The sequence below is a fragment of the Xenopus laevis genome, chromosome 1S, assembly GCF_017654675.1.
Source record: "Xenopus laevis strain J_2021 chromosome 1S, Xenopus_laevis_v10.1, whole genome shotgun sequence".
Lineage (NCBI taxonomy): Eukaryota > Metazoa > Chordata > Amphibia > Anura > Pipidae > Xenopus > Xenopus laevis.
In genome coordinates, this window is record NC_054372.1 from 18,797,972 (window position 1) to 18,825,503 (window position 27,532).

The following is a 27,532-nucleotide window of genomic DNA, read 5'->3' on the forward strand; positions in this document are numbered from 1 at the left end:
CTTAAGAAATCATCCCATACTTTTCCAGGGTATGTTCATAGGATAGATAGTAAGAAGGGTGAGGCTTATCTACCTTCCCTCCATTAGGCAGAGTGGTTGACAAACTGAAGAAGCGGTCCTCTTGAAACTTCCCACAACTTTTAACATGGTGCTTTAAGATGGTACGCCCATACCACCATTCGCTGAGGGTGTCACAGAGGAAGACCATGTCACGCTGCCGCTTCTGTGGATCGCTTTGAAACAATCCCTTGGGTCCCACATCTGTTTTCTTTAAAAGTTCTCCATAAAGCCATTCTTCCAAATTCTTCTCTACTTCGTCATAAACCCACTCAGGTGCATAGGGCATTGGATATCCCCAACGGTCACGCACACGGGCATTGATGATGCGTTGCACCCGTGAAACTGTGCGTGCCTTCTTGGGGTCGGCCCTTCCCTGAGCGACCCAGAAACCTTGTGCCTCTGGAGAAAGCAAGGGAGTTGACAAGCAGGCAACAGGCTGCTGAGATTTTGGAAGCTCTGAAGGAACCACTGTGGATGAAGCCTCATCCTTTGGTGCAGTGGTTGGCTTTGGAGTTGCAGGCCTAGGCATGGCAGGCTTGGGTGTGGCCGGCCTAGGAGTGATAGGCCTAGGTACAACATCAGGGTTCCTGCGCATAGTACTCCCCCTCCCTCTGGGTGGAACACGTGTATCCTCACTCTTTGTGGCTGCATCCCCACTAGCGCCTACTCCATGTGAAATAGACAAAGCTTTTATAGGAACGATCAGGCTTTGCTTGCTGGGTGGACACCCTGAGGAGAAGTGAAGAGGATATGCGGGAACAGGTGCAGGAGCAGAGTCTCCTGACACTGAAGACAATCCATCTGTGTCTGTAGCGATGGATTTTGTCTTTATGCCCTTTTTAGGATCAGCATAAAGTACATAGGGACCTAACCAGCACTCGTGAAAACAATGGGGGCACGATGAGTGGAAATTACAGGTCTCTGTGGATAGTTCACGGGTACAGTGCCCGCAATAGGGAACAACTATCCGGTTATAGTGGACATTCAGTTTTTCTCCATATGTCCCGGCCCAAATATATCTAAGGCCAAAGTCTACATCTTCTATGTCCTCATCCGAGAACAACGGAGCCCCAGTTAGGTTTTCCTCCGCATCCGCCCAACCTTCCCAAGAATGGTCAGCCATAATAATGGGGAAAAGGTTTTACCGTATGAAGAATGTAGGTAGTAAGTCCTCCACTATACCCGCAGCCGCAGGGTAATGAGTAGTGAAGTCCGGAAGGTCCGCACTTGGATAGGCCACAGCCGTGGTCCGTGATGGTGCAGCACCTTGAACAGGAGCGATGCAGAAATCCTCCGGTTTTGCTGAAAAAGAAAACGGTAACAAGCAGGTACCGCTTGGAGTGAAGAGTGGAAGTGCGGGGAAACTTCTAGGCAGCCGCCGGAAGTCCACAGGCACAAACAGGTGGAGCTGTGATGCACACGTCCTCTCTCTGCAAAGTCTCTTCACAAAAATGGCGGCGGGACGTGACGTCAGGGACCGCCTTAATCCCAAAAGCGCGCCAACAGTTACTGCGCGGGAAAAAGATTGGCGCCTGCGAAATCTCGCGCTAGCGAGACTTGAGCTATGGCGCAGGCTCGTGTATCGGGAATAGAACCTCCAAGCCCGAACCCACGGCCCTGAGATACTAGGGGAAAAATACCTAGCAAATTTAGTAGAAAAAGACGTGCAGGCAGCCTTTTGCCAATCAGGTCCACCGCCTGTCACGAAAATTTAAAGCGACAGTGCACAAAAACACTAAATCACAAAAATACAAAAATAGCCTGGATTTAGGGGCGTGGCCCCACGTTGGGCGCCAAAATGTAACGCTTTTCTGGCCTAATCTGCCAATTAGGAGTTAAGGGTGACCAGCTAGATAGTGAGCATGGGTTACAATGCGAATCTTCACCCAGGGCAGAGCCTTCGCCAAATGGAAGCTTCCCCTTTAAACTGTAGTTGAACTACAACTCACAGGCATATAAGTGCAAATAGAAGAATGGACGCCAGGAGGTTCTTTAAAAGGTTACAACAGGAGCACAGGTTTATTATGCCAAAGGCAAATGACCACAGGTTTACTTACAACAGTTCTGAGGACACAGCAGATGGAATCACTTTGGACAGTAAAGGTTCACAGTCAAACAGATGCGACTCCCAAAGGATATTGCAGATAGGTGTATATCAAATCCCAGTTCAACCGACGTTGCACAGTGAGGGGATCGGGATCAATCAGGTAGGGGTCAGGTAGTCCTTTGCTCACCTACTGCCCTAACAACTGAGTTCCCTGCTCTAAAGGCAAACAGGCCTTGTGGGAAGCTACTCCCTACTACAATCCTCGTTGGAGCGACAGCTGCTCTTTCTGCTACACCTCTCTGTCTTTCTCTCCTAGAGAGAACTATAACAGTATCTTACTATTTTAGCTGGTCCTCGTTCACGGGGTTTACCTGGTCCCCGACTTAGCACTAAAGGTGTCAGGTCCCTTTAGGGTAAAGGCTTTACTGGGGCCTATGGTGATCCCAGGCTCAAGGGAGATTCACCTAGCAGCAGCACCAGGAGCCAAAGAGGAAGAGGACACTCCCTACACACACTATATAGCAGTGTGGCAGGGGAGTGTCATTACACTCTTTGTCCAATAGGTGTGGGTGTTACACTTTACCAGTTACAAGGGCTTGGCCCAATAACAAGGGAAAAGAGAACTACATACAAACGGTAGGGGATTAACTCTATAGGGATAGGATATCCTATAGGTCCCTACAGATGATTAAAATAAGTATAGTCTTTTTCTTCATTATCCAGAGGAGGCACAGCAAGATTTAGGTGTGTGTGTGGGGGAACTAAAAGATTGGAAAAAAGCATTTACTGATCTGAACATATTGACATAAGAGGTGATACACATCAGTTGTATGTGCATTTGTTTCAGGGCTCTCCATATAAATAAATCAAGATCAGGTCTCTTTGTCCATAACAATTCTTTTGAAACACCAAATATATGATTTTTTTAGCAGGGGTGTGCAACCTATTGCCCTCTAGATGTAGTGGGTGTTATCGGAAAGTCACGTTATACTAACAAAGAAAGGGCTTCCTTATGTGAGTTGTGGCATCCTCAGCAGCACTGATGTCACAATGACAGTAGGAAGAATCCCTGTGATGGTTGAGATAACAGATCTACTCAAGTTTATGATGCAAGGATACATTTTCTTATGAATTGGAAAATGAAACACCAACTAACGTTTCTTTTTTTTCCATTTTATTTAGTACAAAAGAATATAAAATACCAAGTAGTGAAAATAAAATCACAGTTACTAACAAGGAATGCCTGAGGCGAGTATACATAATTATATACAGTGCAAAGTCGGGTGCAGTTTGCTGTTTATTGGCCCATCCCAAGCAAGATTTGTGCCAGCATAGCAAGATTATTCAGGATTTATCCAGATAAGAATTAAACTGATGGCATACCAGTCATTGCAGAACTATACTGCTATCCAGCCCACAGAGTTATACTATCCTTCAAAACTGTAATTTACCTGTATCCCTGTTGAAAAGAATTATAAAATATCCCCAAACATAGTGAGCGATCCCTTAAGGGGAAACTAAGACACGTTAAATTGTATTTGTAGTTTTCCTGTTGGGGTTTTTCTCTTGCTTTCTCTCTCGTCTTATCATAGTGCATTGATCCAAACTGCTTGGCCATAGATGCAAAAGAACAACATCGAGAGTGTCATATTGTATATAAAGCTTTATACCTCCATAGAACCAGGGGCTACACCCTTTGTAACCAGAGGCATTTTAGGGACAGATTTTTAATGCAATATTTTTTATATAGCAGAAAATACACTGATAGTATTATAATATAATATAGAGTGCAGAGATGGCTTATCCATTATAAAACTTAATAAATAGGATTCTGCATTCATGATAAATTTTTTTTTAAAAAAGTACAAAGGCCATACAAAAAAATGTTTATAGTAACATTTAAATAAACATAGACAGATAGACGGAATAAAAACATTCCAAGAGTAGAATATACTCCAAAAAAGGTTCAAGAGAGTCCCTCTGATGCCCATAGGTTTAAAGGCAACTGGAGCCCCCCGAATAATATTTGGCCACGGTGTTGCCAATTTACTGCCTACAGCTGCCCAGTGCTAGTAAATAAAGGTCTAGCCCTTTGTGTCCTCCCCACTTACCTTCTGGGTTTGCTTTATTTTGTTGGCCAAGCACTTGGGCGCAATGATACCTACTGGCAGAAATGCACCATGGTGGGGAGCTGAGTGGGGTTCTTTTACTAACAAAGGTGCTTAATGGCATCAGCAGACTTACTCATAACAACCAATCAGCTTTTAGTTGGTCTACAGACAGGAAACAAAAGCAAAGATCTGATTGGTTGTAATTTAAGATCTAAGTTCTCAATTATTCCAATTCTGCCATTATGTGCAATTTGAGCAGCAGGAAATAGGGAGGGTTAGAAAGTTATTGACAGGGTTACTTTATGGGAAACTGTAGAGTAACCCAATGCAATAAGGAAAAGTTGTGGCCACCTCTTTGTTTGGGTCTTCAGTTGTCCTTTAAACCATTCACACATACAAATGAATCTGATTAATTAATGTATCTGGTGCACTTAGCACATCATTCATTTGAGAAGAAAAGCCAGGGGTGTGGTGGTGTGTGCACAATGCTTCATGTGTGATGCTCAGCAGCTTTTGCTTTGCAACATGGACAAGAAGAAATTGCAGAATGAGCCCCAGGAATGGCCACAGTACTCTGCCACAATTCTCTGCCGTTCTGCTGGATCAGCATCCTCCTCACAGTCCTTGCCTGCTTCCATCTCCTTGACTTGGACAGCTGGCTCCTTCTCTGTGTTTTCTGGTTCCAAGGAGTCGGAGCTGAGGTAGCGCAGATGGGCTTCCTGTGGGCCTTTCTTGCACTCCTTAGATTTCAGAACAGCTTTTGGGTCTTGGCAGATTTTCTTCTGCTTCTTTAAAGCACGAGAAATTTGTTTCCAGTAGGACTTCTCATTCCCTGTGTATTTGGGACAAGAGGATGGGTTTCCTCCAAAGGTACAGGAGAAACTTGACCCTTCCTTCTTGCAGTCAATTTTTAAGGTGACGCTTTGTGTCTCTGTCACTGCCCAAGTACAGTTGGCGTTTTCTTTGCTTACAAATTTCCCTTGATAAGACCCTTTTCCTCCTTTGGATCTGCCTCCTTTTCCTTGAGGGGCATCTGTCTCTGACTTTTTATCTCCTTTAGTTTTTCCTCTCTCCTTCTTCCCTTCTCTCTCCTTGTTACCTTCCACCAACAGAATGTCGGACACCAGGAGAGTAATAATGCCCAGGAATGCAATGTGTGCCAGCTTCATGGTTTAGCTGTGTCCTCCGGCTCTACACTACAATAAACAGTAATTAGTGATTAAATGCAGGTAATTAATAATATCTATTCCCAGTGAAAAGATTTGCTTTATCTTGAGGATAATAAGCTAAATCAGGGGTGTTCAAAAGATAGATCGGGATCTCCCAGTAGACCTTTAGCTGATGATCAGTAGATCTCAAGACAATGTCAACAAACAGCTTCTCTATATCACCCTCCTGTTTCCTTTTTCATTCACATATTTATTATGTTAAAGTTACATAAGAAATATTTTTTGTTATATATAACAATATACATTTTCTCATTAATCAATATTTAAGTCATATTTTCCATGAAACAGAATGCTAATAATGCTTTTATGGATGAGGATCATAATGGGACATCATCACTAAAAGTAGACCCGCGTTAGTAAAGTATGGGCACTCCTGTGGCAACTGAATAACACTTTTAACTTGCTATTGTTATTAACAAGCCAATATAATAATCATATCTAGGTAAGTTTATATGCTGGGTCAATGCCCAAATACCATCTCTCAGTTTCTGATGAAACCACATCCCCAATACCAGAGTTTGCTCTGTTACAAACCATAGGGGTCATGGCTGTGACATGATATCTATTGTACTGGAGCTCCAGGTACGTATCACAGTAAATAACTAGACATGAGGATAATTAGCAGACATACCTTGTATTTAGGAATAGTGATGGTTCCCGGTGCAGCCTGCCAGCACATGTGGTCCTATTTGCTTGAGACAGAGGTATTTATAAAGTGCTTGGGAGACACACCTATGTGTCATTGGAAAGGCGTACGACACAGGCGTAGTATATATATGTGGCTCATATCACTGCTGCCTGACACACCTCCCTGGAAATAGGCCAGTGATGCAAATGGGATTACGCAGACTGCACTGGAAAGGTGCTTTTTAAAGGTGCAGTTTCTGACAGGAGCTCCCTCCCCGGGCCCATTGTTCCGTCACTGAACTTATTGTTTAGGGCCTTTTCTTGTGCTTAATTCTACTATACAGCCTGCTGCTTTCTGCTTTCATTTCCAAAGCAAACATTCTGGGCATGCCGGAGAGCTGCTTCTGCACTTCATTTGTAAATCTGCATCTATATTATATCTAGAAACAGATCGGATAATGCAAATAAATAGATTAGAAGCCGTCCGCGACTATATAAACATACAAATGCTTTTATACAGGTCACACAACTCCAAGGTGAATTTTAATATTCATATATTAGCACAATGTGTATTATGTATTCTCTAGTATATGTAACTTTGAAATACACTATTTAGACAGAGTAGAAATGTTTATGAATACAGGTATGGGATCTGTTATCCGGAAACCCGTTATCTAGAAAGCTCCAAAAAGTCTGTCTCTTGTAGACTCCCTTATAATCAAACAATTCAAATTTTTAAAAATGATTTCCTTTAGCTCTGTAATAATAAAACAGTGCCTTGTACTTGATCCCAACTAAGATATAATAAATGCTTATGGGAAACCAGCCTGTTGGGTTTATTTAATGTTTACATGATTTTCTAGTAGACTTAAGATATAAAGATCCAAATTAGGGAAAGATCCCTTATGCAGAAAATCCCAGGTCCCAAGCATTCTGGATAACAGTTCCCAAACCAGTATATATGTATGTATATATTTACTTTGCTATGGTATATATATGGTATCTATCTATCTATCTATCTATCTATCTATCTATCTATCTATCTATCTATCTATCTATCTATCTATCTATCTATCTATCTATCTATCTATCTATCTAATCTATCTATCTATCTATCTATCTATCTATCTATCTATCTATCTATCTATCTATCTATCTATCTATCTACCTGTCTGTCTGTCTGTCTGTCTGTCTGTCTGTCTGTCTGTCTGTCTATCTAATCTATCTATCTATCTATCTATCTATCTATCTATCTATCTATCTATCTATCTATCTAACTATCTATCTAAAATGTATATACATTCCTGTATGTATATAGCAACATATTTTCCCACAATGCATTATGTATACATGTATAGGATCAGTTATCCAGAATGCTTGAGACCTGGTGTTTTCTAGATAAAGGGTCCTTATGTAATTTGGGTCTCCATACCTTAAGGCTACTAAAAAATCAATTCAAATGTAAAAACCCCAATAGGCTGGTTTTGCTTCCAATAAGGATTAATTATATCTTAGTTGGGATCAAGTGCAAGGTAATGTTTTATTATTACAGAGAAAAAGGAAATCATTCTTTAAAATAATATTTTATTAAAATTGACTCAATGGCAGATTGCCTTGCTATAATTAGGAGCTTTCTGGATAATGGGTTTCCAAATACTACATCCCACCACATCATATATTTGAGTGTGTGTTTAGGCACATTTACAAGTATGGCCTATGGCAAAGATGAGAGAGATGATAGAGTTTGGGATTATAGAGAGGATTATTGGTCTGACCTGCCTGCCCTTTGCAGAAGCCTGAACTCTTATCTTCACAGATGGGGTTAAGGTCAGAGGCAAAGCCTTTAGATCTCACTTTAGAATGATTTCAGCTTGAAAAGCAAGATGTACTGAATATACTTGGGGGGGTGAAACTGGGAAATATCAACATTTATCGCTAGGAGGAGCTCTGTGCCCGAGGTATGAATTAAAGGATCATGTTGTAGAATTTTCCTGCATTGTTTATGCAGATTGGGTGCTCCTAATCTATTGCTCAGGTGGTCTGGAATAAGTCAGAAATAATTCTCTTAATAATTCATTGTAATTGTGTGTTGAGGAAAGATGATTCTCAGCATGTAAGGGGATTGCAGAGATCCATCCTAACCAGCATGGAGACTAATTCCTGGGCCCTGAGCTAGTGGAGCTCATTTATAAACACTGGGCAAATTTGCACCTGGGCAGTAACTCATAGCAACCAATCAGCGATCAGATTTTCTCAGCCAGCTGCCAGGAGAACAATGAAAGCAAACACATGATTGGTTGCCGTCGGTTACTGCTCAGGTGCAAATTTGCCTAATGTTTGATAAATGAGCCTCAGTCTGTTTAACTTTTTATAAATAATGGAGAGCATAGGAGCTTCACTTATTCTGACGGCTGCACAGTTCTGCTCCATACCTCCCAACATTTAGGAAACAGAAAGAGGGACAAAAAAGTTACCACGCCCATTTTTGTGGCCACACCCCCTAATTACCATGTTTATTTTACAAATTTTGGCAGGTTATGAAAGTTTGAACATATTGCTGTGTTTTTTTCAGTTATTCCAGTTTTGCGAATGAAAGTGAGTTGCCCTTTAAGCTGTGAGTCTAACTTCTCCCAAGAGACCTGTTATCTTATATTGTTCTTATCTTGTATATCTTATCTTATATTGTTACAATTAATTGTTTGCTTATCTCAAAAGTATCTTATCTGCAGCTGTGGCTGTTCTGGGCTCTCTGCCAAAAGCCAATTAAGTTAGAAACATTGTTTCTTTTTCTGGCTGTTCAGTGCAGAGAAAATCGGGACATTCCAGTACAAACAAGGGACTGCGAGTTGAGCTGTCAAAAGAGGGACTGTCCCTCAGACAGTTGGGAGGTATACTGCTCTGAACATGGTATTTACTGGTTTGCTGTAATGCTGGAAGATTGTTGGAAACAATTCGGTGGGTTTCATTAGAGCACAGCAGAAGCAAAAGGGTTGGTCACATCAGACAATGTGGTAACATGAGAAATAGGGCCAGCTCTGTGTATAAGAGGCCAGAATACCTTGCAGTGTAAACTTGGCCCCAATTCAATAAAGAATCCTCCCAGAACACAGGGGATAATAATAAGGTGCCATTCAATTTTATAACACACACACAACATAATAAAACAGTCCCAATAATAACAATGGCGCCAGTTCCATTAATAATGCCCCTAGATGCCATGGCTGGATGGATACAGTGCCAGTTCTAATGATGATACCTCAGACCACAGGGGAGAATAAATAGAGTGCAGGTCCTGCTGGTAATATACATGGACTCTACTCAATCAGGGACTCAAGCAGGTGCACAAACACATTCATACACACACATACAGGCTTATGAAAGCACTGTAACAAAAGCAAAAACAAACAGACACACGTAGAGAACTTATGACAATACTCAGCAAGCACACTAATACAGAATTCTTTACAAATAGATCTGGGTCAGGTCCAGACCCACAAATAAAAATATTAAAATACACACATGTACTTTGGCAGGCACACACATACACAAGTCATTAGAAGATTATAAATCAGGAGCTGCCATTGATACAACTTTAGTGCTATTACCTTATTCCAAGTCTGCTGCTGCCTGCAGAAACTGCTCCTCTTCCCCTCATTTTAAAGGAGGAACAAACACTTCATGAAAAAGTCTTTACTTTCCCTTCCGTGCAGATTCTGTCCAGCGGAGTTCACAGGCGCCATCTTCAGCCGCTTCGGTAATCTTCAGAATGAGACTGGTGATTCGCCAATTTTTTCCGCTAAACAGAACATTGCTCCAACTGCGCATGCACCACTTCGCGGGTCTCATTCGGAAGATTACCGAAGCGGCTGAAGATGGCGCCCAGGGGCGTTCCTGGCCCCTCCACCACCTGAGGCAGCAGCAGTTGCTGCTGCCCCCCCCCCCCCCCAGAAATTTGCTCTTAAAGTACCAGGAGCAGCATTTTTGCTGCCGCCTGAGGTGACAGCCTCAACTTGCCTCATTGGCGAAGCACCCGTGATGGCGCCTGTGAACTCCACTGGACAGAATCTGCACTGAGGATTAAGTAAAGAGTTAGGGACATTTCCTAGGCTGGGGGGGGGGAGGAAGGGGGTTCTATGTATGATGATGGGAGTAGGGGTTTTTCTCATTAAGGGTTTTTTCTCCTTAAAGTCCTGGGAAAGCTACATAGGGATTGGACAGACTGCTGGGTGACTCCTTCTAAGCCAGTGGCCCCCAATCAGTTGCTCATGTTGCTCACCAATCCCTTGGATGTTGCTCCCAGTGGCCTCAAAGCAGGTGCTTATTTTTCAATTCCAGGCTTGGAGGCAAATTTAGGTTGTATAAAACCCAGGTTTAAGGCCAAGCAGAGCCTCCTGTAGGCTGCCAATCCAAACAGGGGCTACCAAATAGCCAATCACAGCCCTTATTTGGCACCTCCAGGAACAATTTTTATTTTTGTTGCTCCTCAAGGAATGTAGGCATCTCCCCCCCTTCTGGTCCCTAATATGCACATCAGTTAGACACGAAAGTTGAGGGTGCCTGTAGGTGCAGTCTGCAATAGGGCCCTGTACTTACTGTTGGCAGGTGGTAAGGACAGGGCTACCCTTTGCCCGCAGCCTGGCATGAGGTGGAGAGTGGAGCATATTTTTGTGCCCCTGAGCACTCCTCGACTTACAGCATGGACAATTAAAACTGACCCCCTAGGGGGTTATTTACTAAACTCTGAATGCAAAAATCACGAAAAATGTGTGATTTTTTTTTTTTTTTTAGAAAATCGGACTTTTAAAAAAATCACAAATTTTGTGGAATTTATTAAACCCCGAGGATGGAAAAGTCAGAATCAGAAAATCCAGCATCTCAGACCTGTCGAGGTTGCAATGGGAGAAGTGTGCTGGGTTTTGTGCAATACCCTGAAGTTTTCTGGCAAAAGGCATAGGAAATCAGAGTTTTCTGGGTGAAAAATCCGAAAAAATAGGGAATAAAACCGAAAAAATTGTGAAAATCAATTTTTTTCACGCAAAGCAAATTTTCGCGAAAATGTCATAATAAATAAGCATGAAAAACCCGAGCGGATTTGATCAGAGTTTATAGCAGAAAATATTGAGATAAATTCAGACTTCCATAAATAAACCCCATAGTGTGTCACTTTGGAGAGTAATTAGTATTGGACAGACTTGCAGGTTTTTGATCTTACCCTGTCCCCAATATTGTCTTGGGTTAAAGGTAAAAACATTGTTTTATTATTTCTTTATTACATCATATTTAATGCATTATATTTAGACTCATCAGTGTTGAACAATGTGCGACCTTTGAGCAGGGCCATATAAGCTCAAGCCTGGGTTAGACTAGGGCAGACGGTCATTGGCTGGATTCACTGTATTATTGTTATTGTCACAATGCCAACGATGACAACAGGCAAAAACATCTACGAGAGCTGTCAGTTTCCTTTTGTGCTTATCAGGTACAGGGCCAGTCAATGGAAATCATCAACCCTGTGTTAGAACTGCAACAACTGCAATACAACCTGCATACGTGTCCCTAGGGGACAAAGATAAAATATCATCTATAGGGCTTACTTGAAGGACAAGATTTAGGGGCAGATATAGCAAAGATCAAACTGAGGAATCCAGAGTCATTCCAGGCTGTTTGACATTTACCCTACTTATTACATGTTCTGACAGTCAGCTCCTTAGATGCTTTAACAAACTGATACATTCACAAATGAGTCTGTTGATAGCACTGAACTCTATCACCCATCTGAATCCTTACTCCCCTCTGCAAATTGCCTCCTAACAAAGACCCATCTCTGTAAATTCTCCTGACATTCAGACAAGTGTTTAATGAATTGATTACCACTTTCTGTTTATGTGTGTGTTAAAGGGCATGTAAAGGCAAAAAAATACAATCCCATTTTTACTTTCTTTAATGAAAAAGAAACCTATCTCTAATATACTTTAATAAAAAAATGTGTACCGTTTTTATAAGAAACCTGACTGTATGCAGTGAAATTCTCCCTTCATTTACTGCTGTGGATAGGAATTGTCAGACGGTCCCTAACTGCTGAGCAGGGAAACAATCATACTTATGAACAGCAGGGGGAGCCTCCGCCTTACTTCTCGGCCATGCAGAACTCAAGCAGCTTTGTTTATGACGATCCCTAAGCAGCCCAGACCACACTGAGCATGTGCACAGTCTTAGTCTTGCAAAGATGTTTAACAAAGTTACAAGCTGGTGACCCCCTGTAGCCAACTTTGAAAGCATAAATTATTTGTTTGATTAGGCTTGTGGTGCAGTAAGTTCATGTTTATATTTAGTATACAAAATACAGCATTTCTAGCCTTATTCTATTTTAGACTTTACATGCCCTATAAACTTCGATGGCAGTGCTGAGCTCTAACACCACATACAACTGTTAAACCCCTAAAATGAATACAACACAAGTTAATGAGTAGTGATTGGCAAATAAATTCATCAGGCGCAAATTTTGGGTGAATTTCCGCATTTGGCCGCTGGGGAATAAATTTGTAAAACTGTCGAGAAAATTTGCCAACAAAAAATCCGCTTTATCAAAAAAATTAGGGCGGGCGTCAGAATAGTCGCAGGCATAAAAATTGTGCATAAAAATTAATTGGACGCCCAATGACTTTAGTACATTTGGACAAAATAGGCATGCATATAAAAATTGACGCGGTCGCCAAAATTGACGCGCATCACAATAATTTTGACACCCATTGACTTCAATGCATTTTGCTAATTTTTCTCAGTTTTGCAACTTTTTTGGCGAAGTGAAACGGGACAAATTCGCCCATCACTATTAATGAGGGCTTAATGATTTGACTAATATAATTTCCCGTGGATCATTAGTAACATGGAAGATGATTTGTATGTCCCAATTGCTTGTTATTTGTCACTGACTGTATTTTCATTACTTTCACATGACTTTAAATGCATTTCTGAGTGATGGAATTTCAGTTCCAAAACTAAACTCAAATCCTGCTTCTAAGGGCTAGTCCACACGGGGAGATAGCGACGCGTTTGCGGTCGCGGCGACAAAGCGCCGCGACAGTCGCCGCGACCGGCGCAGGCGACAGTTTTGTATGGGCGCCAATGTAAAAATGCCTGTGCTAACCACACGAGGCGATGCGCTTTTCAACAGTCGCCTGAAAAAGCCTGGCGAGGCATTTTCAGGCGACTGTTGAAAAGCGCATCGCCTCGTGTGGTTAGCACAGGCGTTTTTACATAGGCGCCCATACAAAACTGTCGCCTGCGCCGGTCGCGGCGACTGTCGCGGCGCTTTGTCGCCGCAACCGCAAACGCGTCGCTATCTCCCCGTGTGGAATAGCCCTTAGAGGACTAGCAGAGTATGTTACTCAATCTTGCATAGCTCAAAATGTTACCAAACTCGAACGTTTGCTTATTTATTCAATAATAATTAAATTCTAAAATATATTATCTGAAAAAAAGAAAACATGGGAAAAAAACTCAAATGCATCGAATTCATATTCTACTAATCATTTTCAATGGGGATAAAAACTTTCAAAATAATTAGAAAACTTGAATTAAAAAAAATAGCTTGAGCAGGTTTTAGATGATAAATTCAAGGTTTTTAGTGCTTACAATTAATGATGCACTGAATCCACTATTTTGGATTCAGCCGAACCCCCGAATCCTTCGTGAAAGATTCGACCGAATACCAAACAGAATCCTAATTTGCATATGTAAATTAGGGGTGGGAAGGGAAACATTTTATACTTTACGCGATTTCCCTCCCCTAATTTGCATAAGCAAATTTGGATTTGGTTCGGCCAGGCAGAAGGATTTGTCCGAATCCTGCCGAAAAAGGCCGAATCCCGAACCATTCCCTACTTACAAAAAGGGGGTTATTTATAGGGATGCACCGAAACTAGGATTTGGTTCGGGATTTGGCCAGGATTCGGCCTTTTTCAACAGAATTCGGATTTGGCCAAACCAAATCTGAATCCTAATTTGCATATGCAAATAAGTGATGGGGAGGGAAATAGTGTGACTCTTTGTCACAAAACAAGCAAGTAAAAAATGTTTCCCTCTCCCACCCCTAATTTGCATATGCAAATTAGGATTCGGTTCGGTATTCGGCAGAATCTTTCGCAAAGGATTCGGGGGTTTTGGCGAATCCAAAATAGCTTTTGGTGCATCCCTAGTTATTTATTAAAAGTCTGAATGCCAAAAACTTTTAGTTTTTTTACTATTAAATTCTGAATTTTTACTGAAAAAAAAAAGTTTTTTTATGTGATTTATTATACCCGAGGCTGCTAAAAGTCAGAATCCGAAAATACTCCATCTCCAAACTGTCGGGTTCCTGTAGAAGTCAATGACAAATGTCCCAATTCAAATTAGAAGATATCTTGGTCTGCTTCGAGTTTCAGCCAAAAAATCAGGGGTTTAGAGTGATTTTACCAAAAATGTTAGTGTTTTGGGCATAAAACGTGCAAAATTCGTGGGGGGTTTTTTTCGCGAAAACCTGAATTTTTCGCGTTTTTCTCCAAACTGGTTTTATTGAGTTTTTTCAATGATAAATAAGGTAAAATCTTCGATTCTAGTTTGGTCGGACTTTTTTTTACATAAAAAATCTGAAAAAATCGTTTTTGATAAATTGACAAATAACCCCCTAAATCTCTAAATTGTTTAGTTTTAGCTGAAAAAAAAACTGTAAGGCTGAAATGAAAGAGAAAACACAAATATAATTTTCAAGTAAAAAAATACATATTTATCAAAGCAATGTAAGAAACAAGTTTTCAGAACTGTTTTATGGCATTTATTATTAAACAAAACATAGAACTGATGAGGAGACTCTCTCTGCTATAAATACGCATTTTGTTTAACATTTTGTAAAATATATCTATGAAAAAAAGCACATGAATATCCCAGAATTGTGTAGCAGCTGTGTATGAGGACAGAGAGTTCAGGTTTGTTATGTACAGCAGCTCCACTGGAGAATGTGGGGGGTTCCAAAGCAAAATAAAAAACTTCAGTCCCAGCTCGGCTTTTTCTGTAAGAATGGACGATAAAGATGTCTGGTATTTACACGGACAGTCTCACGCTAACATGAAATGAGCACGGAAAGAGCAATTCCGATAGTGACCTGGGCACCCCCTGTAAAAGCAAAAATCAACAATTTTACTCTTCATACATTCTATTTTCTTTTTTTATGTTTATATAGTGAATAAAGTACCCCCTCTTGTAAAATATAAGGATATTATAAGTTACCGAGGAGTTTCATGACCATATAAAAACACAAGGCCGAAGGCCGAGTGTTTTTATACAGGTCATGGAACTCCAAGGTAACTTCTAATATCCTCATATTTTACAACTGGGGGTACTTTATTTATTATAATACACAAGTTTCAGTGAGTCATGTGACAGAAATGACATCAGAACTCACCGTTTATAACTGATGACATCAGAACTCACCGTTTATAAGGATATCATTTACAAGATATTCATGGCTTTTGTGTATTATAATGTATTATATTTTTATCACATTTTTTTTAAACATTCTTTATTTTCAAAGGGATACAAAAAGCAAAAAAGGAAGGGAACGAATAAGGCGAGATCAACATAACAAAATACAACACTTTCCATTTTTTCACAGCAGTTTAATTTCTTAATAACTCTGCAGCATTTAACCAAATAAATTACACGTTCCATATAATTCAGTCTGGTAATAACAGTAATATGGCCTGAAAAACTCTATCATATATTACACAAATACTCAAGTACCTGTAGATACCTATCTTCCAAAAAAGAAAGGAACTGGGCTCTACTTTGATTTTAAAAATGAAATCCAGGGATTCCAGATTTTCCAATAGCTAAAACTTGTATTATAAATGTGAAATTTCTTCCATTTTCCTTATTTCCTCTACCAGACTTCTCCATTCAATATGTGTTGGAGGTGTGTTCTTCTTCCAATATCTCGGTATCAAAGATTTGGCCGCATTAAAGGGCATGTAAAGTCTAAAACAGAATAAGGCTAGAAATGCTGTATTTTGTATACTAAATATAAAAATGAACTTACTGCACCACAAGCCTAATCAAACAAATCATTTATGATTCCAAAGTTGGCTACAGGGGGTCACCATCTTGTAACATTGTTATACATCTTTGCAAGACTAAGACTGTGCACATGCTCAGTGTGGTCTGGGCTGCTTAGGGATCGTCATAAACAAAGCTGCTTGAGTTCTGCATGGCTGGGAAGTAAGGCGGGGGCTCCCCCTGCTGTTCATAAGTATGATTGTTTCCCTGCTCAGCAGTTAGGGACCATCTGACAATTCCTATCCACAGCAGTAAATGAAGGGAGAATTTCACTGCATACAGTCAGGTTTCTTATAAAAATGGTACACATATTTTAATTAAAGTATATTGGAGATAGGTTTCTTTTTCATTAAAGAAAGTAAAAATGGGATTTTATTTTTTTGCCTTCTAAGAGAGCTTAGTTCAGTTTTATACCAGCCCCTATTTCTGATTTTCTCAGATTCACTTTCATCTGGTATGATGCCTATGGATTGGAGAAAAGCTGATGTCATTCCAATATTTAAAAAGGGATTACGATCTCAGCCTGGCAATTATAGACCAGTACGTTTGACATCTGTGGTGGGCAAATTATTTGAAGGCTTGTTAAGGGATCACATTCAAAATTTTGTCCTAGTGAATGGCATTATGAGCAACAATCAGCATGGCTTTATGAAGGATAGGTCATGTCAGACAAATTTCATTGCATTTTATGATGAGGTAAGTAAGATTCTGGACAGTGGGGGGGGCAGTAGATGGGATCTATTTGGATTTTGCCAAAGCGTTTGATACTGTGCCCCACAAACGACTGCTTTCTAAACTAAGGTCTGTTGGGCTTAATGAAGTCGTTTGCACATGGATAGGAAACTGGCTACAGGATTGGGTACAGAGGGTGGTTGTTAATGGGACATTCTCTACTTGGAGTAAGGTTCTTAGTGGGGTCCCTCAGGGCTCAGTATTGGGTCCACTTTTATTTAACTTGTTCATTAATGACTTAGGGGAGGGTATTGTAAGTAATGTATCAGTGTTTGCAGATGACACAAAACTATCCAGCCCAATTAATTCCATCCAAGAGGTGGCATCCTTGCAACATGATCTTGACAAACTGGCAATCTGGGCAGCTAAGTGGCAAATGAGATTCAATGTTGATAAATGTAAAGTCATGCACCTGGGATGTAAGAATATCCACTTATACCCTTAATGGGACTGCACTAGGCAAATCCATTATGGAAAAGGACCTTGGAGTCCTTGTAGATGATAAACTTGGCTGTAGCAAGCAATGGCAGTCAGCAGCATCAAGGGCAAATAAGGTCTTGAGTTGTATTAAATGGGGCATAGAGTCACGGGAGGAGGGGGTCATTCTTCCACTGTATAGAGCACTTGTAAGGCCCCATCTAGAATATGCCGTACAGTTTTGGTCTCCATCACTCAAACAGGACATTATTGTATTAGAGAGGGTACAGAGAAGGGCAACTAAGCTGGTAAAAGGTATGGAAAATCTTAGCTATGAGGAAAGACTGGCCAAATTGGGGTTGTTCACGCTGGAGAAGAGGCGCTTAAGGGGTGATATGATGACTATGTATAAATATATAAGGGGATCATATAATAATCTCTCTAATGCTTTATTTACCAGTAGGTCTTTCCAGCTGACACGAGGTCACCCATTCTGATTAGAAGAAAAGAGCTTCCGCCTTAATATACGGAGGTTTTTTTTTACAGTGAGAGCTGTGAAGATGTGGAATTGTCTCCCTGAATCAGTGGTACAGGCTGATACATTAGATAGCTTTAAGAAGGGGTTGGATGGTGTTTAGCAAGTGAGGGAATACAGGGATATGGGAAATAGCTCATAGTCCAAGTTGATCCAGGGCTGGTCCCGATTGCCATTTTGGAGTCAGAAAGGAATTTTTCCCCCTCTGAGGCAAATTGGAGAGGCTTCTGATGGGTTTATTTTTGCCTTCCTCTGGATCAACTGGCAGTTAGGCAGATATAAAAAAAAAAAAAAAGTTTGAACTTGATGGACATGTGTGTGTCTTTTTTTAACCTTATTACTATGTTTTTATGTCACATGCCCTTTACGTAGAGGTAAGGTAAGTGGATCTGATATTAAACTATTCTTTTCTGTTATGATGCCTAACAAAATTAGGGCAAATCTGTATATTTTATAGTAATTGCTGTTACCTTCACTATCTTTTATAATTTCCCTCCAAAAATTACTCAATTTCAAGCACATATACCATATATGTACATGCGTTCCCTTATCTTGTTCACATCTCCAACAAATTTCAGAATTATTTGGGTACATTTTTTCAAGTTTGACTGGAGTATAGTGCCATCTAATGGCCAATTTATATTTTTCTAAATCTTTCTGCTCCAGATGTCTTAAGGTGGCCATAGACATAGAAGATCCGCTCGATTGGCGATTGTCCCAAAATGAGTGGATCTCTCCCCACTATGCCCACATTGAAGTGGGCGATATTAGGCAGATCCAAACGTGGGCCCAAAGATTGGATCATAATGCATCCGATACGATCGCGGGACTGCGTACACGCACAGATATCAATTGGGGAAGCCCGTCGGATGGCCCCACACACGGGCCAATAAGATGCCGACTCGGTCTGTCGGCAGCTTTTATCGGCCTGTGTACGGGGGCCTTTATGTATAGTGGCCAAAGTATTTTCCCATAATGCTTTTGAAATTGTAATCATTAGCTCCTTTTCTCACTCTTTCCAGGCAATTTGTTTTGGAGCACTGCTATTATCTATTAGAAGCTTATAAAACTTTGATTTTGGTTTACCCACATTATCTGGTTGTACTATTAGACTTTCCCAAGAGGTAGGGGAACTTGTCCACTCCGCATGTTTTATCTTTTGTATAAAATAATTGATTATAATTCCATACATCTCGTGGGTACGAGCCCCATATTTTTTGTATTTCCGCCAGTGTAATCATTTTGTTATTTTTAATAAAGTCTACTATTCTAGCCGGTCTTCCATCTACGAAAATCACATTTCACGTTTTTTTCTGTTACTTCTCCTATAATACTTGGCCATTTTTTGAGTTTGTCTCCTGATGGTTGGTGGACGGTGCATAGACAGGGCCAGAGTGGGCCAGTGAGACAGAGTGGAAACAACCCTCATTGGCCCTGCTGACCCAAACCCACTCCTTGTAGACATTCCCCTGTCTATTCACAGCCCAGGTTAGGGAAGAGAAAGAAGGTGTGTGATGCATTGCTGGTTGGGGCTTAAGGAGGGGCCCTTGAATTGCACCCTCAGTGGGCCCAAGACACAGAAGCCAAACTCTGTGCATTTTATGACGTTTGCCATTTTTGGATAATTTTGCAACTATTTGGCTTGTTGTGGGCAAATTGCTAGAAGTGTGCTTCTTTTGAAAAGATGATGCAATGCTGTGGTCTTAAAAGGAGTCAGTGAAGTAGACAAGGGAAGAAGTGCAAGAGAGAGACTCATTCAGCAACTACTTCTTTGCCTGGTCTGGCCGAGCTCTACACCATGTGCTGAATGTAAGAAATACAGTGTCCTTACCACTTCCATCCACTCTTCTTGCCTCCTCTTATGCTCTTTAACTTATGCGCCTGAATGATGAGCAAGTTAGGGAATGAGTAGGGAGTAGCCCTCTCCCACCCTCATGGATCCAGCGCTGCCCAACACAGACATCGGGGGAACTGCTGCAGGTCTCCACAACAATTTTGCCCATTGCTGACATTTTTTCACTATTCGCACTGATTGAGAGGTGGGAAATGAGCACTTTTCTCTCTGTACCTATAGGGACTACACTAGGAATACTGATTGATATGTTGTCTGAAGCGTGTGGCCAAATGTCGGACTGGGATGTCAGGGGCCCACCAGAGAACCTTAGACTGTGGGCCCACTTTCCAAACTATTCTTCCTCCTCTCCTCACTCAACCTCTTTTATATCTACTTACTATAGTCTTCCATTATTACACAGTTTTTCCCATTAAGAAATAGCGAATGTCAATGAAATGTTTAGAAGCAAAAGATCCCACTGACACCTGGGCCCACTAAGAGTTTTCCTGGTATCCCGGTGGGCCAATCCGACACTGCTTGTGGCCCAAGTAGAGACTTTGCACCAATATTTTTGTGCTACGGGACATGCCCACTATCTATGTCATGATATGTAAAATACTCACTGAGATGATAACTCAGCCCCCTTGGCAGGGAGGGGTACAGGAAAAACATAAGACATTTAAGTTCATGTAACAACTATATAGGCATTAATATAGTCACACATCATAATCCCACTCTCATATAATATTGTTACGCCTGGGGATAATACTGACCTAGTGAGGGGTGGAGGTTTTACAATAATGATTGACAGATCCTCCCAGGGCCCTCTTTTCACTTCCTTGGGACATCATCTATCCTTCTCCTTATGGGGAGTGGCTATCCTATATGTTATTTACCCTTCTGAGAAAATCACATGACACCCCTGCACCAATGGGGATTCCTAGCCCATGCAGAAAACCTGCCCATCCCTTAATAAGGCTGCATCACATTTCATCCACGTTGATGGACACTAATTAGTGCCCTGCGAATTTGAAATTTTGAAATTTTCAAAAATCTGCAAAACGGCGAAAATTCACCAAAATGCATTTGTCTATGGGCAAGACAAACTTTTTTTTGACCCACGACAAATTGAGAGAAATTTTTGACATGCAACAAATTTTTTCAACCATTGTTTTTTGCAGAAAAACTTGGTGCAAAATATCCCTCATCACTAATACCAACTTAATATACAATATCATTAACTGAACAGGGGTCTGAAACCATAAGGAAGGGCTAAACCCCTGCTCATCAAAATACCCTGATTGTCTCTGCCCTCCATAATCTATCAAGCAGAGCCTGTAAAGTGACATTATTTTCTGTTGAGCAAGACACAAGACAAGTACATACAGTTAAATGCACATCATACATGGGGCAGATTCACTAACCTGCAAAAAGTCGCCAAACTTCGGCAGGCGAAAATTTGCTCAGACAAAGCTAATTCACTAAAACGCGGAATTTTGTAGTGGGCACCATATGCTGGCGACTTTTCGCTAGTGTTACTTCGCCAATGCAAGCAATTCAAAATGAAGATGCGCTAGAGTTCATTTCTGCCTAACGCAAATTCGCTAGAGGTCTTGCGCTCAGGTTAATTTACATACTGGCTGGAAATCTAAAGTTGAATGGACGTCTTTATGTTATATGTTGCAGCGAATACATTACATTACATTTTACACAGGTCCAGGGAACCTTAATAAAGACAATAGAGTTAATATAATACCCTACACATGAGCCCACTGTATAGTTAATGTTCCATATGTTAGAAAATGTATGGGGGAACCCAGTTACCCCAAAAAAAATTTTAAGGACTTTTACAGCCTATCACTCTGAAAAAAGGAAAAGACGCCAGCGTTTTTTGAACTTTCATGCTTTTTCCTCTAAAGAATATGATGTAAGTGACAGAAGATTGAGGAAGATCTATTTATTCCATTGCACTTCGCCTGGTCTGAGCTGATAAAGGTAAGTCTGGTGAAAGAGGTAACGTTCAGTAAAATCCGCATTTTAGTAAATTTGTGGAGTAACGTCCATTCTCAAGAGCGAATTGTCGCCTGGCTATAGACTGCGAATGAGCGCAAGCGTCTATCTCTTTCGCTAGCCAATTGATGACTGCGCCATTAGTAAATCGGCGATGTCCCTGTGGGCGGTAACGCTGGCAAATTGTTGCCAGCGTTTGCCACTTCGCCCCTTCAATAAATCTGCCCCATGGACTTCTCTAAGAGATCTAGCATTGCTCAGAATGGAATTTTTGCACACAAAGGGTCAGATTTAGTCTGATGAGAAAATCATATCTCCTAATTCAATTCCAAAATTCCCTATAGACTTCCATTGAGCTTTCGTAAGAGAAACAATGAGATACTGTAAGTTTTTCCAATTGAACTGATTATGGCGCTACATCTGTTTACTTTGAAACGATATGCTTTCACTTGTGTCCCAATGCAGAGCCACATAAATCAGATTGTGTCAGGGGTGGTGGCAAATACTGCAGGTCAGGGAATATAACGGGACACCCCCTGCTGATGTGTATTATCCAGCAGCCGAGTTCCCCAGCATGAAATGGAGAATATCACAGAGAAACTATTCTCCCCACATTTGTTAACTTGCTGTTGGTCTTTCAAAAATATACAGAAGAAAATCCAAGTTGAATTTGCATAAAATACAGATACATTTAAAAGTTTTACAAAAGGATATTAATACAGTAGCTGGAATGTCATGTCCTGTTTTTCATAATACTTTGGGAAAAAGATTCTCATTCCAGCTCTGATTTTCTATGTACTTTGAGATATTAGTATTGCCCTTTTACTTATTTGAAGTCTTGTCTTCAGCCCCATGTTCTCCCCAATCAGTTCAAAATGACATCATAGGAAGAATGCTGAAACAATACATTTCTTTTTCATTTATGGCCCCATTTAGTAAAGTTGAAAATTTACACCAATAAAATAATCTATGGCAAACATTGAAAGCAAAGTGAGGACAATTTGTTGTGGCTACTGCAAAGATGTTTTAGTAATAAGAGCCTGTGCCTTTGTTGCAACTTAAGCAACTCATTAAAGCAAATGTCTAAGTGAACTTTAAAAAACATCTCTGCAGGACTAACTGCATGGTGGCACAATTATCTACTCTGGGGATTTGTTTGACCTGCCGTTGTTCTTGAGTTGCAACCACCTGAGTTTACATAAACTGGTGGCTCACCATCTAGAGATCCCTCAACTACACAATGTTTTAGCTCTAGGTAAAGTTATAGGGAAGAGCTTTTGATATGAAACATAGCAAAAGTGGTGTAAAGGTGATACCTTTATTGGCTAACCAAGATGGGATTATCATCTTGGTTAGCCAATAAAGGTATCACCTTTACACCACTTTTGTTATGTTTCATATCAAAAGCTCTTCTCTATAACTTTCTCAACGGGCTAACACGGTGCAAAAAACTTTACCTAGCTCTAGGGAAGTGAATGCAGTATTTTCAGACTACAGGAAGACATTATAGTTGAGGTCCATTATAAACCTCCCCAGTCTCCAGTAACCATGCAATGAGTGTTGGAAGACTAAAACGTACAACTATATCCCATTCTCTCCATCCTAGCTGGACTGCAACTGAGAAAAGTACCCCATTGATAAAATGATAAAGTTGATATCAGGTTACCTTTAGCTCATAAATATCTCTATCATGTAGGAGCAGAATTTTTGGAAGTACCACCAGCAGCGTTCCTTTGCAACCTTCATTGCTTTGGGATTCTCTGGTTCTTCTACCGGTTTCTTGGGTGCAGCAGGTTTCTTGGTCACTGGAGGCTTTTTCGTTGTTGTCTTCTGCGGTGCCGGTGGCTTTACTTCAGGTTTAGATGTATCAGATTGTGGGCTTCCATGAACTTGTCGGAGCTGAGACTGAGAAGGGGCTTTGGGGCACAGGCTGTGCTTAATGACCTGTGCATCGCATGGATTGGTTACTTTTGATAGATCCTCACTTAGCTTTTTCCAGAATCCAGTTTTATCTCTGTTGTAGGCGCGGCAGTAAGATGGTTTCCCAGCAAATTCACACGAGTATGACTTGCCTTGGTTTTTGCACTCAATTTTTAAGCGGATTTCACCTTGGCCGTTGGGGCTCATGACACAAGCATCCTTGCCTTTGCTCTGGAATGGTAGCCTTTCTCCACTTTCGGAGTTCTGTGCCAGGGTTCCAATGCAGAACACGGCCACTGCTGAAAGGAGGACACTCAGCTTCATGTTTAGATTTAGATCCTGGAACTGGAGAGAAGTCATAAAGGACAACTCGCTGCTGATGCCCAATAACGTCTCAGGTTCTGAAAAGGTATAGGGGAAAAACAATTCTCGTCCAAAGCAAGAATGTGCCTGTAATTTATACGTAGCTCAAAGCGGTGCCTAATGACCCAATGTGATCTCATAGTTTTGTGACAAGACACATCTTGTTCAATTCTGCAGGATAACTTCAAGAATATATATAACGTGGTAACTGTACTATTTTTCATACAAGTTTCAGGTGACTCCCAGCTGCATTCATGGCCCATCATACGAGTAACAATTCTTTCTCCCTGCTTCTGTCTGTACTCATATTGGTTTTAGAATTCACAACTGAACCCTAAAATCATCTGTTATGAAAAATGTAAAGGTGAAATTCCCATAGATAAAATGTGTTCTAGTCTGATTGCCTAAATATAATCTTACCAACCATTCTTCATTTGTATACTGGCAATATATTTGCAGCATTTTGCTCCTGGCGCAATGGAACTCACAATCTAGTCTCTCGTTCACAGACACACAAAGGTCAAGTTCATACACAGCCAATTAACTGGAATTGGAGTGTGGGAGAAAGCGGAGCACTAGGGAGAAATCCACACTGATACAGGACAGCATACAAACTCCCCACCCCCTTATAACAGGCACGCACCAAATATGAACCCAAATTATCATCTGACTTTTTAAATTATTGCATGACTTTAGACTTATGTTGATGCAAACTAAGGTTTGGATTTGATATTAAGAAGAATTCTAAAATTTGCATCAGTGCATCTCTACCTTATTTGCAGAAAATTTCTTTTCTGACTCCTAAAGAACAATGGGACTAGTACCTGGATCAGCATATACTACTTTATTTTTAGTAACCCTCAACCCTGGATTCCTCAATTCAGTCTATAATAAATCTAACCCTATGTAGAAGGTAATACAGGTATGGGACCTATTATGTAGAATTCTCGGGTTTCCAGATAAGGGATCTTGGTTTAATTTGGATCTCCATACCTTGAGTAGTTTGTACTTGATCCCAATTAAGATATAATGAATCCTTATTGGAGGCAAAACCAGCCTATTGGGTTTATTTCATGTTTACATGACTTTCTAGTAGACTTAGGGCAGAGACACAACCTCAGATTCGGGAGATTAGTCGCCCAGCGACAAATCGTCTCTTCTTCGGGGCGACTAATCTCCCCGGCTAGAATTGAAATCACGGCATGATGGTACTAGGAGCGCGTTTTCCGAAATCGCCTGGTTTCCTCGTGAGGCAACATTGGGGCGACTTCAGAAAATGAAGCGCACCGATTGCCATCCCGCCGGTGATTTATATTCTAGCCGGCGGGAGGCAGTTCCAGGAGATTAGTCGCCCGAAGAAGAGTTGATTTGTCGCTGGGCGAGTAAGCTCCCCGAATTTGATCGCGTGTCTCTGCCCTAAGTCTACTAGAAAATCATGTCAACATTAAATAAACCCAATAGGCTGGTTTTGCTTCCAATAAGGATGAATTATATCTTAGTTGGGATCAAGTACAAGGCATTGTTTTATTATTACAGAGAAAAAGGAAATCATTTTTAAAAATCTGGATTATTTGATTATAATGGAGTCTATGGGAAACAGTCTTTCCAGAATTTGGAGGTTTCTGGATAACTGATCCCATACCTGGTACTGTTTTATTGAAAAAGAAAAAGGAAATTGATTGGAAAAAAATTGTAATTATTCAATTAAAATGAAGTCTGTGGGAGATGGCCTTCTTGTAATTTGGAGCTTTCTGCATCAAGTGTTTCCAGATAACAGATTCCATATCTGTATTCCATTAATCATTTCATTGATGGTTCTATTTATTCAGTCACAATTAGTGAGGTTGGTGGTCAATGGAAACTGTATAGTAATATTATATCGTCTTTCTTTAGCAAAGCAACTAAAGGCTCAGAACAGAGAATGGATCAGGTTCAATGAGAGGCAGATCTGTCCCAGCTCCTGGGTGTTCCAAGGGGCTGAGAAAAACCGCAATTGGGATCAGGAGCTAAAAGATCAGCGTAAAGTGAGGATTATGAGTCGAGGAAGGGATTTTACAGATTTGCTTTGAACAAATATGACTGTTGTATAAATAAGCTTCTTGAAATGCCTTCCGGGTAATTTTGTAGTAATTCCACATTTTTATAATCATCATAAAGACTTGTTGAAGGTTCTTACACAAACCAGCTCAAGACAATTCGAATTCTTTCCCCTTATGAAGCTATTGACAGACAGACAGATGTACAACAGGGTAACAAGGTTATAATGAACTGTATTTCAATAATGGGAGGTGAGCTGGATTCATTCAAGTTTGGCATCTCTGGTATAAATATGAGGCAAATACCTGTTTAGCTCAGTGTTTACTTCTGGGAATTATACAGTTGTTTAAGGGGTTGATCACCTTTGAGTTAACTATTAGTGTGATGTAGATACTGATATTCCCAAACAATTTGCAATTGGTTTTCATTTTTTATTAGCTGTGTTTTTTGCGTTATTTAGCTTTTTATTCAGCAGCTCTCCAGTTTGTTGTTTATAGCAGTTGGTCAATGCCACAGCGTGAGTTAGACCGAGCGCTGGTGATTTCTTTCTGTGTTTCATGTACAAATTGTAGCCAAACATTGCCTATAGCTGTCATTCAGCCTTTGAGGGCAGAGACACACGCTGCTATTTGGGCGACAAATAGCTTCTTCTTCTTTAGGCGACTAATATCCCCGAACTGCCTTCCCGCAGGCTAGAATGTAAATCACCCGCGTCATGGCACTTGGATCGCTTCGGCTTTCCGAACTTCGGGCGACTTCGGAAAATGAAGTGTTCAGAGTGCCTTCCTGCCGACGATTTACATTACATGCGCCTGTGTCAGTTGGGGAGATTAGTGGCCCAAAGAAGAAGCAATTTGTCGCTGGGTGACTAATCTCCCGAAATAGCAACATATGTCCCTAAGGGCTCTTACACATGAGCGTTTTTACCTGCGCTCCCCTGCGTTCCGTTTTTCGGCGTTCAGTCGCAGGGGAGCGCAGGAATAGACGCATTTAATTATTCCAAATGGGGCTGTACTCACACAGGCGCATGTAGGCACCGAACGCAGGTTGAGACGCAACATGCTGCATTTTTCCTGCGTTCGGCGCCTACATGCGTCTGTGTGAGTACAGCCCCATTTGAAATAATTAAATGCGTCTATACCTGCGCTCCCCTGCGGCTGAACGCCGAAAAAACGGAACGCAGGGGAGCGCAGGCAAAAATGCTCATGTGTAAGAGCCCTTAAACAGGGAATTAATATGTTAAGTGGCTGGGGCTAAATAGATGCTGCTTTTTCACTAGAGCTCCTGAGCTAAGGGTAAGTGCACAGTGGTCTTACTACTCAGTAACTAGTTGCTGGGGGACTTGATTTTAAAGAAGAAGGAAAAGCACTTGAGGGTGCCAAATGTTAGGCACCCCCAAGTGATTGTATTGACTTACCTGAAACCCTGGGCTGGTGCTCCTTTCAGCAGAAAACTGCACCGGCCCCGGGTTATACCAGTGAGCACCACAGAGTGATCCTCTTCAGTCTTCATCTTTCTTCA

General features: G+C 41.0%; 2 protein-coding genes across 2 annotated transcripts; both read right to left on the minus strand.

Annotated features, from left to right (window-relative positions):
• Window positions 1–3,259: 3,259 nt before the first annotated feature.
• On the minus strand, window positions 3,260–6,097 carry fgfbp1.S (fibroblast growth factor binding protein 1 S homeolog). The gene is given in 2 exon segments (NM_001094448.1): window positions 3,260–5,414; window positions 6,079–6,097. A coding segment is annotated over 1 exon segment (666 nt). The 5' UTR covers window positions 5,388–5,414; window positions 6,079–6,097; the 3' UTR covers window positions 3,260–4,721.
• An 8,718-nt stretch (window positions 6,098–14,815) lies between these two features.
• Window positions 14,816–24,468, minus strand: fgfbp2.S (fibroblast growth factor binding protein 2 S homeolog). Its single transcript, XM_018243062.2, has 2 exons — window positions 23,358–24,468; window positions 14,816–15,224 (listed from the first exon to the last, which is right to left on the minus strand). Exon 1 carries the CDS (start codon window positions 23,969–23,971, stop codon window positions 23,360–23,362), a length of 612 nt encoding a protein of 203 aa, XP_018098551.1. The 5' UTR covers window positions 23,972–24,468; the 3' UTR covers window positions 14,816–15,224; window positions 23,358–23,359.
• Window positions 24,469–27,532: the final 3,064 nt, after the last annotated feature.

Coding starts and splice junctions, on each gene's coding strand:
- fgfbp2.S (XM_018243062.2), bottom strand. CDS start 23,971: ATGACTTCTCTCCAGTTCCAGGATCTAAATCTAAACATGAAGCTGAGT.